The 15377-nt window shown below is 36.7% G+C and overlaps 1 protein-coding gene across 1 annotated transcript in view; it reads left to right on the top strand.

The window, feature by feature from the left end:
• Positions 1-15377, top strand: part of LOC121327766 (serine/threonine-protein kinase 24) — a 35486-nt gene that overhangs the window by 15633 nt on the left and 4476 nt on the right. Inside the window, exons 2-9 of the mRNA XM_041271955.1 lie at positions 2722-2952; positions 5272-5328; positions 5705-5813; positions 7801-7958; positions 11009-11194; positions 11731-11876; positions 14232-14361; positions 14612-14680. Coding sequence (XP_041127889.1) covers positions 2722-2952; positions 5272-5328; positions 5705-5813; positions 7801-7958; positions 11009-11194; positions 11731-11876; positions 14232-14361; positions 14612-14680 — 1086 coding nt within the window. The remainder of the gene's footprint in view (positions 1-2721; positions 2953-5271; positions 5329-5704; positions 5814-7800; positions 7959-11008; positions 11195-11730; positions 11877-14231; positions 14362-14611; positions 14681-15377) is intronic.

Below are 15377 nucleotides of genomic sequence, written 5' to 3'. Positions count from 1 at the left end.
TGTCAAAATTTAAACAGATATTATATATATATATATATATATATATATATATATATATATATATATATATATATAATACTTTTTTTTTTTTTTTTAAATTGGGCGTGTTTTCTTTCAGTGATATTTCAGTGCTATGCTGTTGAAATGTTCATAGCTTTTTTTCATATACAAGTCCCTGAAGGTGCAACCCTTTACAGCAGAGCAGGGCGAGTGCCTTTCCAACTAGAAACCACTTAATGTGGAGCAGGCGAATGAGACAGACCAAAATATTCTCTCAGAAAAAGACATTGGAGTTTACAGTTTACCTAAACCATGGCAGGTCTAAATACAGTATCCTCCACTGTGCTGGTATTTTCAGATCAGCCAGTATTTAGAGCAATAGAATCGAACCAGCACACAGAAAGGTAGATGCATGTAAGACTTTCAGACCAATATTACCCTCATACTTGTATGTTTTTTAAAGTGTAAAAGAAAATATATATTTAAAAATAAGACCTTATTTGCTGTCCTCCACGCTGCTTCGGGTTGCAAGAAACTGTTTCTGATGCTTGTGGCTTACTGTAGCAGGATATTACAAAAATGAATTTCCTAGATTTAGTGAATGCCATTTAAAAGTGTACAGGTGTTGCTGTATTGCAATAAGGAGCTGTGTGGGAGTTAATTATTGGTGATTTATAGCGAGCAAAAGAATTCCACAAATTGCACCTGTCATGCACTTCCATTTGTTATGTAGCTTAGGTCTCCACTGTGCAGTTTTGCAAAGCGGAATTGGAAAAATGACAGGCGGTACTATTGTAGGGTGTAGGGCTACTGATTCTCCATGATCGCGGAATTAGGCATTGGTAACAGAATTTTTTAATGGAGTGTGTGGTATAGACTAGTAGTGTAACAATTCCATTACTTTCTTATCATACATGGTTGTGTACTGTCAAAATCTGCATTTCTTACTCTTCCACAGATAAAATTAAAGTTTCTAATTACATACCTGTATACCATTTACTCTGAACAATACGCATGCAATATATGGCACAGTATACTGTAATTTGTTTCAACTTTCCAAAAACACTGCGATACAGTCAACCATACCCTTCACTGTTTATCACTTCAACAAGAAAACCGTGTTTTGTATGACATTTTTTTTTTTTTTAGTCTTTGTGACATTTTTTAGAAAGTGCTAACTGCCTGCTTCATCTTATTTTGGCTTCTGCGCGACACGTGTGTTTGCCGCGTGAGAGAGACAGAGAGAATGAATTGTAACCGTTAAGCATGTCCACTGAAGCACCAATAAGCACTTCTGTCTGTTAAAAAGCGGATATTTCTGCAGTGTTGTGTGAACTACGCAGATCTGTGCAGAACTTCGGAAATCTGCTTTACAAGAACGCACAGGGGTCGCATTTGTTTTTCTACGGCTGTAAAACAAATCATCAGTATTTTTGGGAGGTCGTAAATGGCTTTTTTTAGTTGGGAATTACGACGGTACACCTCTTATCCGGAGCACTGATGAAAAGGCATTTTGAAACCAAACAAGGAGCTTTTGGAAATACGTATCCAGAGGGATAGTTAGAAGCTCAAAAATAAAAGCGCTGATCCCTTCTTAAGTTATACTATTGATATGTCACAAATATTTTAAGATGTTTGTAATGAAGCCTCGTTAATTTGTTCACAGTGTTCTATTATTAAAGTACTATTCATATGGTAAAATGTATTAAGTCTTGTTCAATATGATGGAAAAATGTATGGATTGTTTTGTTAGCTACATTCACGTTTAAGATGCCTGTTCACTGTAGTTCTTTTTAAATGTTATCCGTTTTGTAACTTCAGTTGGTTGGAACATTTAATCCAGGGAGAAATCAAAGTTTAAAAAACAAATAAATCAATAAATAAATAAACCCTGCAGGCAGTGCTGCAGGGAGACTTCCCACATATTGAATCATGTTCACCAGTAGTTTAGCATCTGTGTTATCTTTGACATTTTTTCATCCCAAATTTGAACTGCCACCTCCAGCATTTCAAAGGGGATGGGTTCAAACTGCAATTAAAACTGCAGTCCACTCAGTGGCCAGTGATTTCAGTTTGAAGTGGTAGTGGATGTCTCTCAGACTTTCGTTGGTAACAACATTGGGACTCCCCTTAGGAATGAAATATAATCTTAAAAAAAAAGAAAAAAACATTCCCAAGGGAGATCATGATTTTTAAATACTAGCCTATGACTGCACTTGCCATTCCTGCTTTAGAAAAGTTTCTAAAACAAAATTCTTACACACTAATAAGACTTGGAGAGAAACCACAAACATAGCGCTGTCAAAACCCCTATAAAAATCCCTATTTTGGTTTAGGATCATCAAGACTTCCTTGATGCATTATTTTCTCCTCTTTTATGCCTGTAACCGATCAGTTTGCCAGTTTTGAACACGGTTGTCTATTCACCTGACAAACATATCTGATCACCCAGCCGCAAGTGCCCCTAGTGAGCAGTGTGCTGGCTGAGATTCGGGTACAACAGAGCAATCAACTGGTCTGGGTGTGCAGAATGAGGAAAAAAATGTTTATAATTTTTAAAATGAGGGGAAATGTAATTCTTTTCTATTTGGAGGATAACACAGAAACTGTGACTCTCCATGTCTGTCATTTTAGTATGCAGTACAAACATACACTGTACTAAAGTATTGCCTCAGAAGCTTTACTTTCCTAGTACTTTTTTTTTTGCTTTGCTTTCCACAGAATCTAAAAGCTGATCCAGAGGAACTGTTCACCAAACTGGAGAAGATCGGCAAGGGCTCCTTTGGGGAAGTTTTTAAAGGCATTGACAATCGGACTCAGAAAGTAGTGGCTATAAAAACAATTGATCTGGAAGAAGCCGAAGATGAAATAGAAGACGTTCAGCAGGAAATAACAGTACTGAGCCAGTGCGATAGCCCCTATGTAACCAAGTACTATGGATCTTATTTAAAGGTATGTTTCCTTCCATGGTTTGGTAGCACCGCATTGATAATGTTTTTGACAAGGAAACCTATACAGTTTATACTGGTTGCTGTTTTTGCCCTCTGCAAGCAGCCATGCATACAAAAGTAGCAGGCACTGCTGATTTGCACTTTTTGTTGATGCCTGGCCTGTTGGGAGACTCCTCCCCCACCCACCCCTCCTCTCTGAGCACTGGATTTCTGTAGGTCTGGTAAAACACCTGGGACCACTGTGCAGGCTGCTGAGAAATCAGGTCACAACATTCCTCTTGAAGCTTGACTCATAATTACAGAAGGCATACGTCCACTTTCTGAAGGGATGCTACTAAAAGTACTGCAGCTACTTTTGTTCACTGGAATTGGACTTGTAGGCCAGAACTTCGAATATTTAGGTCAAATTTATAATATTTGTAACCAAAATCTCAAATTTAAGCAAGAAATACTATGAAGAAATAGAAAAGAGCAATACTGCAGTGCCCGTGCATTCATGTAGCTGCTATATATATATATATATATATATATATATATATATATATATATATATATATATATATATATATATATATGTGTGTATATATGTTTATTGGTATAGCTCAGAATAGAACAATTGTATTAAACAGGGTCACGTTACTCTGGGCTTCAGTGAGATTGAGAGAAACTGAGCCCCAGACAATGCATTCACTTCAGTTTTGTAGAGTACAAAACACACCCTTTTAATTGTCATTTCTGACCCCTCCTTCCTATACCCGTGTACTCATGGCAAAATCAGTTTGACAATTTAAAACTCTTTTAAAAAAAAAAAAAAAAAAAAAAAAAAAAAAAAAAAAAAAAACACATTAACTGTAACGTCACCAACACCTGCAAGAGTAGGTGGTTGAGATGGAAGAAACTGATCATACTAGACAAGCAGACACTATCATGTGCAATAACACTGTGTAACAAATTTTTTATTATTTTTTTTGTTTCTGGGTAGTAAATGTTATTTCCTAATTGCTTATGCCTCAAAAGTATAGAAAATGGCTATTATTCCCCTCAAACTTTGCTTTTGTGATCAGGACAGTGATATTTAAAAATATCACTATTTCCAATGGGAAAACAGGCAAATGTGTCTTTTCGTTCACATAAAGTCAGAAAAAAACAACATATGAATCCAAATTAACATGTATTTATACTAAAGTAATACAAAAATGACTACAAAAACGTATTTACAGTATAATCATAAATCTCGAAAAACTACTCGCTTCTAAATCTTTTGTAGTCATTTTTGTATTGCTTTAGTATAAATACATGTTAATTTGGATTCATATGTTGTGTTTTTCTGACTTTATGTGAACATTTGCCCGTTTTCCCACTGGAAATAGTGATATTTTGAAATATCACTGTCCTGGTCACAAAAGCAAAGTTTGTGGGGAATAATAGCCATTTTCTATACTTTTGAGGCATAAGCAATTAGGAAATAACACTTACTACCCAGGAACAAATTGTGTTACAGAGTGTAATCTAAAACCTGTGAAGAAGCCCCATTGTAGTTGCAAGGGGTTTTCTATGGGAATGTTGTACTGTGTAGAGCGAGGCTGCTGTATGCCTTTGTTACCCGAAGTGCTGCAAAAACAAGCTGCTCAGGGTGACGCAGCTATTAGTTACGCTCCACTTCCTGTACATTGCTGGCTACGTGCAGTACGGCAGTCTGCACTCCTTGAGGATTAGACAAACCACAGGGTGATTTGTTCATTCTAGTAAGTGGCTGATATTTTGGTGCCTCAGTATGTCGTCAAAGTATACTGCACCCTGGTCAATGGTAATGCTTTCAGTGTCAGTACATGTTAATGTTTGAGTACCGCTTATTTCCTTGACTAATTAAAAGGCTGACTCCCAACATGTGTGAAGTTAAAGGTGTCTGCGTAGAGTCATGAAGTGAGCTGTACATTCTTTCTGATTTGTGTAAAATGCATGGCTGCACAAATCCAGTGCTTCACGCTGGCCCAGGATAAAGTGTTATGCATTTGTTGGCCTTGTCCAGCTGCACAGTCTCTACAGTAGAATGCCCGTTCTCGGTCGAAACAGAATGAAGCACAACTGCACTGTCCCCAAGCATGAATTATTTAGATATATTTTCCTACAGTAATTCAAGAAATCCAACTACATTTCTGTTGTAAAATTCTACATTTCACTATTTTACTGATCAAGAGTTTAACTCCTGCTAAAGTAAAGACCCAGATATCTGGTCTGTACATTACCTACTTTGCCTGTAGATGAATCACAACCAATTTTACACACAGTTCTAATGTTCTGTTTGCTCCTTCTGTTACAGGACACAAAATTGTGGATAATAATGGAGTATTTAGGTGGAGGATCGGCTCTGGATCTGGTGAGTCCAGTCTGTGTTTCTTAAGTGGTGTGAATGAGAGAGATTACAATTATTTCTTAATGAATTCCAGTGTTACTCAGTTGTACTCTTGAACGAAGCATTATTCTCACATATATTTAATTACCAATGTTCACATAGTTTGGGCAACACTGTGGTTAAGCAGTTGTTCCTGTAACAGTATTTGACTGTTGTATGTACATTTTGCTTTGATGGCCAATAATCTTGGAGAGAGGAATTTAACATAACTTTCAAATCTGCTGTGCCCGAAATACTGTCATTTTCAATGTTTATTCCCTGGATCCATTCCACCACATAGCTGGCGCGCACTGAAAGTAGCGTATTTGTGTGATATTTGTTTATTTATTTTCTACTGTAGTTAGAGCCAGGTGCTTTGGATGAAACTCAAATCGCCACTATACTCCGAGAAATATTAAAAGGACTTGAATACCTACATTCAGAAAAGAAAATCCACAGAGATATTAAAGGTGAGCTCTACAGTACAACCTTTCTGTGATACACGATTTAAAATGGACTCGGGAAATTTTGTATTATGGAGTGTTGCAGAGAGCTGCAAAAGGAACAAGGTGGAAATCTGAAAAGCAATAGGTTACCAAGCAATTCTCTGACTGTATTTAAATTGAACTTGAATTACAGGACACTGCACCCTTTGAGAACAATAAAATACTATTTTATTTGATTTTATATATATATATATATATATATATATATATATATATATATATATATATATATATATATATATATATATATATAGATAGATAGATAGATAGATAGATAGATAGATAGATAGATAGATAGATAGATAGATAGATAGATAGATATAAATTACACACCTGCATTTGCTTATTGAACTCAATAATAGTTTACAGTATAAAAGCCTTTTTGTAAACTCTGCAACAATTTATTTTTTTCCCTCTGGAGCCTTATTCTGTTGCAGCATGTTAATGGATGTGAAAGGTTAATGTAGAAATTAGATACATGTAGAGAGAGACAAGCCGTCTTTTGAAAAGGAAGATGAAAGGTAATTAGGTCTGTCTCATTGTTCCTTGTTCTGAATCTCTTGTGACAGTCTCTTGTGAAAAATTAGGATGCTCAAATTCCATCCAATTTGTTCTGCACACAAATTTCAATATGGGGAGCCTCCAGCAATCTTTGTCTATCCTATTTTCTTCCCCCCTCTGGGTACAACTGCAATGTTGGTCAAATATTTCTGGAATCATTATAGAAGGTGGTGCCAGTCATATTGTTGTTAATAAATCATACCAGATATTTGCTTGATCTGATTTCAGAGGCGTGGATTAGTGTGCGTTGGCTTCTAGTTTAGTTTAGTGTAGTCGTGATCCCTAAAACATCAGCATTCTGATATAAGCATTTTAATGCGACACTACAAAATTAATTGGATTCATCAAACTCCAGTTACGTTGAGTGCAGGCATTAAATGGATTCCATCTACAACATGGGAGTCGATCTGGAATGGAATGTTTCAAACAAGGGTCAGAGAGTGCTCTTGCATGTCTATGTGTGTAATTTGTATGGATGCTTCTTGCATCATTTCATCTGTCAGATGATCATTTTCTGCCGGTGTGCAGTCCTCACCGGGGCCGACTAGGTCAGCAGCTGATTCAAAAGTGCATGCCTGATTTTTCAAGTAACAATGTTTATTCCAGCCTATCCATTCTAATCAAGTCACTTGGTTTGAGGCCAGTGTGATGAATTTCAGTCCTGGCACAACACAGAGGTTGTGCTGAAGCCCAGCAGCTATGAGGCCTCATTTATTCATTCAGCATTGAATCTGAAGTAGCTTTTAAAAGTAGTGAGTAGTTTTTTCTTCAGATATTAGTTTGGTTTATTAAATATTTCTTTTTATTGCGTCATTGTGTTCCCTATGGCTTGTCCTGTCAATTCTAAAATTATTTCTCAGCTAGATGAGTCACTGTATGTGTGGACATACCACAGACTTCTTTATTCTAGTGCTGTATTACTGTGAAGATCTTCAGTGGCAGATTTCCTGGCATTCCTCATTTACTAAGGGACTATCCGATATAGTCCTTCTATCACTGTGCACGTTTTCACTTGTTAGGCTTCAGAAACTAGATAACGAGATTGAGATTATAAACTACAAAACCCTTTAGAATTTTTTTGTAAAAAGCCTTTTTCTGTGTTAATTCGATATGCACTTGTCATTGAACTAACTGATGTAACGTTGCTACAGTATGCTCAGCAGTTCTGGAATTCTGACACAAGTTTGAGTTCACGTCTTTGGTATGTAAGCGTCCAATTTAAAACTAATTGAGATTTCCTGCCACTGGGAGAAGTAGAAACTTTGGGTTTTAGTGGGTAATGTCTTGGTTAAAGTTTAAATAAATTATGAGGTCAAAGGTTCCACTTTCAGCTGGGCACATACATAACTTATGACTGTCCTTTTTCTCCTTTTTTTTTGGTGTTTCACAGCTGCCAATGTGTTATTGTCGGAGCAGGGGGATGTTAAATTAGCAGATTTTGGTGTTGCGGGACAGCTAACGGACACACAGATAAAGAGGAATACATTTGTAGGCACGCCCTTCTGGATGGCTCCTGAAGTAATAAAGCAGTCCGCTTATGATTCCAAGGTAAGAGGCGTTGCATTGCTCTCCCCAGGGGAGTTTAAATTTGTACTTAACCAAAGCAGTACACCCCAAAGTTTTCTAGTGACAGCCCTGTGGGGAAGTCCTGTACTGTATCTGTCATCATCTTTTGTGTCATTTCCTTTTTCTGTAGCCATATGTGAACCTCAGATCTGGTTCAGGTTAGAGACATGGGGGTTAACATTGATTTATTTCAAAACTGTAGCTTGTGGGCATCGACAGGCAGTTGACCCAGGGCCAGATAACATTGGCTCATAAATAATTCTTAAGTCCAGATAACAGAAAGTAACTTTGTAGTTACATTTATAGAGTGGGGATACAGTATGTATGTTACTGACATGAGTCCTTATTGAAGCTGAATAGCACAGTGCCATTGTCCGGAAATAGTTTGCTTGGGCTTTGTTTTATAGAGCAGCATGTACTCATTTTAAAGTTTCAGAGACAGTGTGTCCTTCAACCAGTGGAAAGACAGTTAAACATAAACTGTAAAGTACCTACTGTACTGTAAATGTTTAAGTGCACATATCCAACAGCAGACTGAAGCCTGCTTGATTAAAAATGCAGTAAAGTTCATGAAACTTTAAAATGCATTAAAATTTCCACTGCTTAAAATAGCAATAAAAAGAAAAAAAAAAAGATAGGAGAATCAAACCATTAACTGTTCCCCATTATCCGGATTACTTTGTCAGCAGGCTTGTGTTCCAGTGTTTCTTTTGGTCCATGTCTCTTGACAGTTTCATTGTCCAGTTTTAAAATCTTTTGTCAAAATGTATTTTAATAATATGCATAATTGACCAAATGTAAATTAGCACTCTGGCAATGAGAGGTATTGACAGATGTGAACATGGGCTTCCAAGAATGAGCTTTTTACTGAAATGCATCATATCTATTTGGTGTATTTATTTTTAACTTGTATGAAAATTTGAATTTCTGTGTGAAGTTGTGTATGGGGGTCTTTTAAAAATAAACTAATAAATAAGTAATATTTAGATAATCTGTATCTCTGTCTATATATCTATTGATATCAATTAAATGTATTTAGTCTATGCTTGGGCAATGCAGCATATGATGTTTGTATTGTTCACTCAGTAGCTTTTAATTTTCATGAATTAATTCGACTGACCTTATAAAATTGCCACAGGACTGCACAGGTGCTGTGTGAAAGAGAAACAAGTGGTATATTTCTAAAAATATAAAGATTTTTAACCTTCTGCCGACGAGCTTTTTTCAAATAAAGATTCCACAACAAAAAGTGGTTTACTTCACCTGTCTGAGCATGACACACATATGTGTGTAGATTACATACTACTACATTGTATATGTATGTGTGTGTGTGTGTGTGTGTGTGTGTGTGTGTGTGTGGGTGTGTATATATATATATATATATATATATATATATATATATATATATATATATATATATATATATATATATATATATACAGCTCTGGAAAAAATTGAGAGACCACTGCAAAATTATCAGTTTCTCTGGTTTTACTATTTATAGGTATGTGTTTGGGTAAAATTAACATTTTTGTTTTATTCTATAAACTACTGACAACATTTCTCCCAAATTCCAAATAAAAATATTATCATTTAGAGCATTTATTTGCAGAAAATGACAACTGGTCAAAATAACAAAAAAGATGCAGTGTTGTCAGACCTCGAATAATGCAAAGAAAATAAGTTCAGATTAATTTTTAAACAACACAATACTAATATTTTAACTTAGGAAGAGTTCAGAAATCAATATTTGGTGGAATAACCCAGATTTTCAAGGTTGTCCTGGAAGAAAACTTGCTTCCTTCTGCTCTGACAATGTTCCCCAACTCTGAGGATTGGTTTTTCCAGCAGGACAATGCTCCATGCCACACAGCCGGGTCAATCAAGGTGTGGATGGAGGACCACCAGATCAAGACCCTGTCATGGCCAGCCCAGTCTCCACACCTGAACCCCATTGAATACCTCTGGAATGTGATCAAGAGGAAGATGGATGGTCAAAAGCCATCAAACAAAGCCAAGCTGCTTGAATTTTTGCGCCAGGAGTGGCATAAAGTCACCCAACATCAATGTGAAAGACTGGTGGAAAGCATGCCAAGACGCATGAAAGCTGTGCTTGAAAATTAGGGTTATTCCACCAAATATTGATTTCTGAACTCTTCCTAAGTTAAAACATTAGTATTGTGTTGTTTAAAAATTAAACTGTACTTATTTTCTTTGCATTATTCGAGGTCTGACAACACTGCATCTTTTTTGTTATTTTGACCAGTTGTCATTTTCTGCAAATAAATGCTCTAAATGACAATATTTTTATTTGGAATTTGGGAGAAATGTTGTCAGTAGTTTCTAGAATAAAACAAAAATGTTCATTTTACCCAAACACATACCTATAAATAGTAAAACCAGAGAAATTGATAATTTTGCAGTGGTCTCAATTTTTTCCAGAGCTGTATGTTATCACATATATATTAATATAGTATATCTCTGGATAATATATATATATATATGAATATCATTATATGATATATAATATATATATATATATATGAATAGTGTGATATGTAGTGTGTGTGTGTATAGCATTTAACGATACAGAGAGATATATTAAAAAAGGTGTGTTATGTGGTCCGCACATATGTGTATATGTATGTATATATATTATATATCATATGTATGTGCACACACCCACACCCCCTCAGTACACGAAGCTTCGTAATGTGGGCAGTGTTAAAATTTTTCTCATTTGCTCGCCTTCGAGATAGTCTATGATGGGAGAAAACTTCCCAGAGTTAAAAAAGGTCTCTAACGTATTCTATGGTAGATTATATCCTAGATAGTGAATGGTCGTATTAGCAATTATCTATATATATATATATATATTAATATACATAATTATAACTTGACCCAAAAAATTAACCAACGGTAAAGACATTGTCTGGGTTTATTTAATTGACATGTTTGAAGTCTGGGTTTTTTTTGTTGCATTTTCTCTGTAAGTGTGGATGTTTAAGACACTGATTCCAGTTCTTTTTTAGGCTGACATGTGGTCGTTAGGAATAACAGCGATTGAACTAGCGAAAGGGGAACCCCCTCATTCAGAACTACACCCAATGAAGGTTTTATTTCTAATCCCAAAGAACAACCCACCAACACTGGAAGGAAACTACAGCAAACTTCTTAAAGAATTCATAGAGGCCTGCTTGAACAAAGAGCCCAGTTTTGTAAGTAGAGTGATACATTACTTCTTAGTGATGTAGCAACTGAAATCTGGGTTGGTCTGTTTTAATACTTGGGGTGCATACAATATATTAAGAAATTAGCTACATTTTAGCCTTTTAAAGGATTAATATACTGAAAACTACTTGTTGAAAGGTGAAAAGGTGAAGACAGAAGTGGTGCTATGCTATTGTCTAGTGTTTATGAAGAACTAAAGGTTCTGCTCATTCAACAAAACCAAGTCTGTGTGTACAAGCATACATAGCTTGTTTGCCAGACATCAGTATATTTGATTTAGACGTCCATTTGCTGCCCAGGAGGGTGGCATACTTTCTTTTTACTTCTCCACACTGTTCATGCCAAATGCTATCATATTGCAGATTACATTAGTTGTATGACATTTTCCTTTTTGTTTGCTGGTAGCTAAGAAGGTTTCCCTGTAAATGTAAAAAGGCTATTGAGAAGCAAGAGTCTACGCATTGTTAAACTGCTTTAACCTGCAACAGAAGCGTAACATGCCATTTTACCTCATTTCCCTTAGAGACCGACAGCAAAAGAGCTCCTGAAGCACAAATTTATTGTACGATACGCCAAGAAAACTTCCTACTTAACAGAGCTGATAGACCGGTACAAGAGGTGGAAAGCCGAGCAGTCCCACGATGATTCGAGCTCAGACGAGTCGGATTCGTAAGTCCTGTTTTCAGCATCATATATTTTCCTCCCAGACCCGTGCCCTCCTTCCCATTTCTACCCTGAGAAACACATACTATACATAGGAAGCAAAATACTCCATGGATTGCTTCCTTCATATTGACTGATGCAGCAGTGAGAGAATTTTTTTTTTCTTTCTTCAAATAATGACTATCAAAAGGAATGATACTACAAGAGCAGGTTCTTATGTAAACTAGCCCACACAGAATCATATGTGGCTACACATAATGAGAACTAGCAACTGTAGTACACAGCGTTCTAGAGTGCTGTGAATTCTTACAGTTCTTATTCCTATTTCTTATTATGGAACACCCCTGTTTGAAACAAACTGAATTCTGTAACTCTGAAAGAGAATGGTGAGTGCAATTATAACATACAATGTTAAAGGTCATCTTTACAGTTAAACTGTTGTCCTGTGTGTGATTCAGTATGTACCCTATTGAAAAATCAACTTTTCAATTATCTTTTCACTATTTCAAGTGATCACTCTTTACACACTGAAATTAATATTTAAATCATTTTATTATGTGACTAACACCAGTGACAAGCATTTTCAAGGATTAACCCTTTGCAGTCCATTTATTCAGCGCTTGTCAGGCACGTCCAGTTTATTTTCACACACGCTGTTTATTTTACACACGCTGTTTACCCCCCCCCCCTCCCCCCCCCCCCCCCCCCCCCCCCCGCCAAAGTAAAACTGGTTTAAAGGGCATTGCAATGCTTAGTGACATCAGTACTGCATCTCCAGCCAAGCCCCACCCCGTGCTCGCTGTATTTTTCACATACCTCTTTATAAGTCGTGCATACTGATAAATCCTCTCCTGATCACTCGTTTTATCACCAAAGTCCTCAATAATGCGATCCAAGTCATTATTTTATTACCATAACATCTCAAAAAGCTCTGCAAATGTCTGATATTCTTTGAGCACTAGATGCGGAAGAAGCTCCCTCCTTTGTTTGTCTGCTATTGCTCACACGCTCCTTTTTTTCGGTTTCATTTGGCTCCTATCGGTCTCACTTGGCCGTTTAATGGTTTTCGCAGCTTTTTCTGAAGAAAAAACAACTAGAGACCTGTGCTTTACGTCTTTTCGATGATGTCGGTCAGGGTCCGACATTGGACTGGAAAGGGAAAATCGTAATGTCGGACCTGGTCCGACATTGGACCACAAAGGGTTAAGTTCCAGACTTCTTGCTAGCCTGTCCATAACCGCTGTAGTCTTTCATCAGAACAAACTCTCGCCAGTTGGACCAGTAAATGGTTTTACTGCAAGGTCCAAGACTGTGTCTTTGCACTACAGAGCTGTAAATGCACCCCTTGGAAGCACAATAAGATCCTTGCCACTTTCAATCCCGATGCCTCCCGACACTATTAGTGAATCCCCTCAAACGGTCATATTCAGCGATGTTGAATACAGCAAATTGTTCTCTGACTCTCATCGCATCAATCATTAGTGGACATAATGTGTAGATATCGATCATTGTGTTGTGTGGTTGGCCTCTCTCAATGTCCGGGACGTCCAGTGTACAAACCTGTGCTTTGATAAGGTATCCACAATCTGGAAACAATAGTAGGGGTCACAACAATTTGAGCAACTACACGTCTTTGTGTATTGCCTATTCCAGCTAAAGTCTAAACTGACGCACCTGCTTTTAACAGGGAACAGCTGGTGCAAAGTGCTTCTCAACAGCTGTTACAATTTATTGAGAAACACGCAAGTGAAGACAACTTTTTTGACTCTGTTCGTGGTGTGTTTTTTTCATTACTGTTTGATCTTTACATTTACACATTCCGTATAGAATTTTAACTGTAATTACTAAGTACTTATTGCATAGTATTTTCACTTTTTGCAAATGTAAGGGTAAGTCCCCCTAATGTGCCACAACAATAACATATTGATATATACTATAACATAAAAGAAAGTTCTTCGGTACTGTAAAAATGTCATATTTGACAGGACATCAAACAGTATCTTCTGGGTTTTTGTGTCTTCAATTTGAGAAGCAGCTCTGTGAAACCTGTGTTTTTTTTTTTTTTTAATTTATACAAGTTATTCTGAGGTTAGTTGTCATTGGCTTTCTCTGTTAGCTTGCATTGTGCAGTTTATAAAACTTGCAAAAATAGTGACGGTAAAGAAAACTGACAATGTGTCAATGCATGATACAAAATAAGTTGTCTGTTTTTAAATGTTCAAAGCGTTTTTTTTCTTTTTACAGAGTTCTCATTTTTAAAATGGGTGAATTAGAAAATAAGAAAACAAACTTATTTGGAAAAGGTATTGCTTGGGTGTATAAATGTGCTTTTTGTTTGTGTCTCTTTATGCGTATTTTCAGAGAACAAGATGGTCAGGCATCTGGTGGAAACGACCCAGGTGACTGGATCTTTAACACCATTAGGGAGAAAAAGGATCCCAAGAAACTGCAGAATGGAGCAGCCCACCTGGAGGAGTTTGAAAGGAACAAGGTGCTGTTGCAGACTAGATGCGTCTTTTCTCTTTGCAAGTCCATTTCCTTTACATAGCACCTATTTATATAAAAAAAATTATAATAATTATACAATAAGGGGCTTGTGTACTGCCACTTAATCCAGTAAAGCCTGTTTGTTAAATTCTATAGTTTTGCATTATTGTTAAAGGAAAAAAGGTACCTTTTTTTTTATTTATTTTTTGCCCGTGGTTGATAACTTTCTGAACACTCCTTTGCATATATCATAGATACAAGACATTCCAAAGAGGCCTTTGTCACAGAGCTTGTCTACGATTATTTCTCCATTGTTTGCTGAGGTACGTACTTTTCAAGGACAGATCTGTGAGTGCATGTGTGCTGAACTGTAATATAATATAGCAGTTCATCTACTGATGGCGTGTATGTGTGTGTGTGTGTGTGTATATATATATATATATATATATATTATATATAATATATATATATATATATATATATATATATATATATATAGACACACACATAAAGAGAGAGAGAGACACACACACAGCGCTCACCCTTTATAACGCTATAGTGGGGAGCCATATTACAAGACCGTGCTATTTTTGTTCGGCTTTATAACGAGTATAAAAGGGCTACTGTAATGGCATTATGGAGCAAATGCAAACTGGAGCCACAACCCGCCCGTGTTATAACTGATTTCGCATTATAACAGGTGAGCACATACACCATATGATACACACACCAGTCACCTGCGGTGTGTATTCGTCTATCGCGTATAGTGGGGACCGATGATTGCGATATCACCCCTCCGGGTACTAATGGTTCTGGCACGCTAATAACAAGCCTAAAATATTGTACATATTTTGCAAATGCAAACTGGAGTTAGCCCGTAATACCTCGTGTTTACGGTTTTACACTCGGTGTTGGGCGGTCAGTGTGCATTGACTAAAGTGTCCAGTGGTTTAAACACTGTCCACAGAAGGTCACCTTTTCAATCCACACCAGCTCTACCCCTGAGTGACTCATATATAT

The sequence above is a fragment of the Polyodon spathula genome, chromosome 15 (genome assembly GCF_017654505.1).
Source record: "Polyodon spathula isolate WHYD16114869_AA chromosome 15, ASM1765450v1, whole genome shotgun sequence".
In the NCBI taxonomy this organism is placed as follows: Eukaryota; Metazoa; Chordata; class Actinopteri; order Acipenseriformes; family Polyodontidae; genus Polyodon; species Polyodon spathula.
Note: the sequence above shows the minus strand (reverse complement) of the source record. Positions and strands in the feature narration are given on the sequence as shown.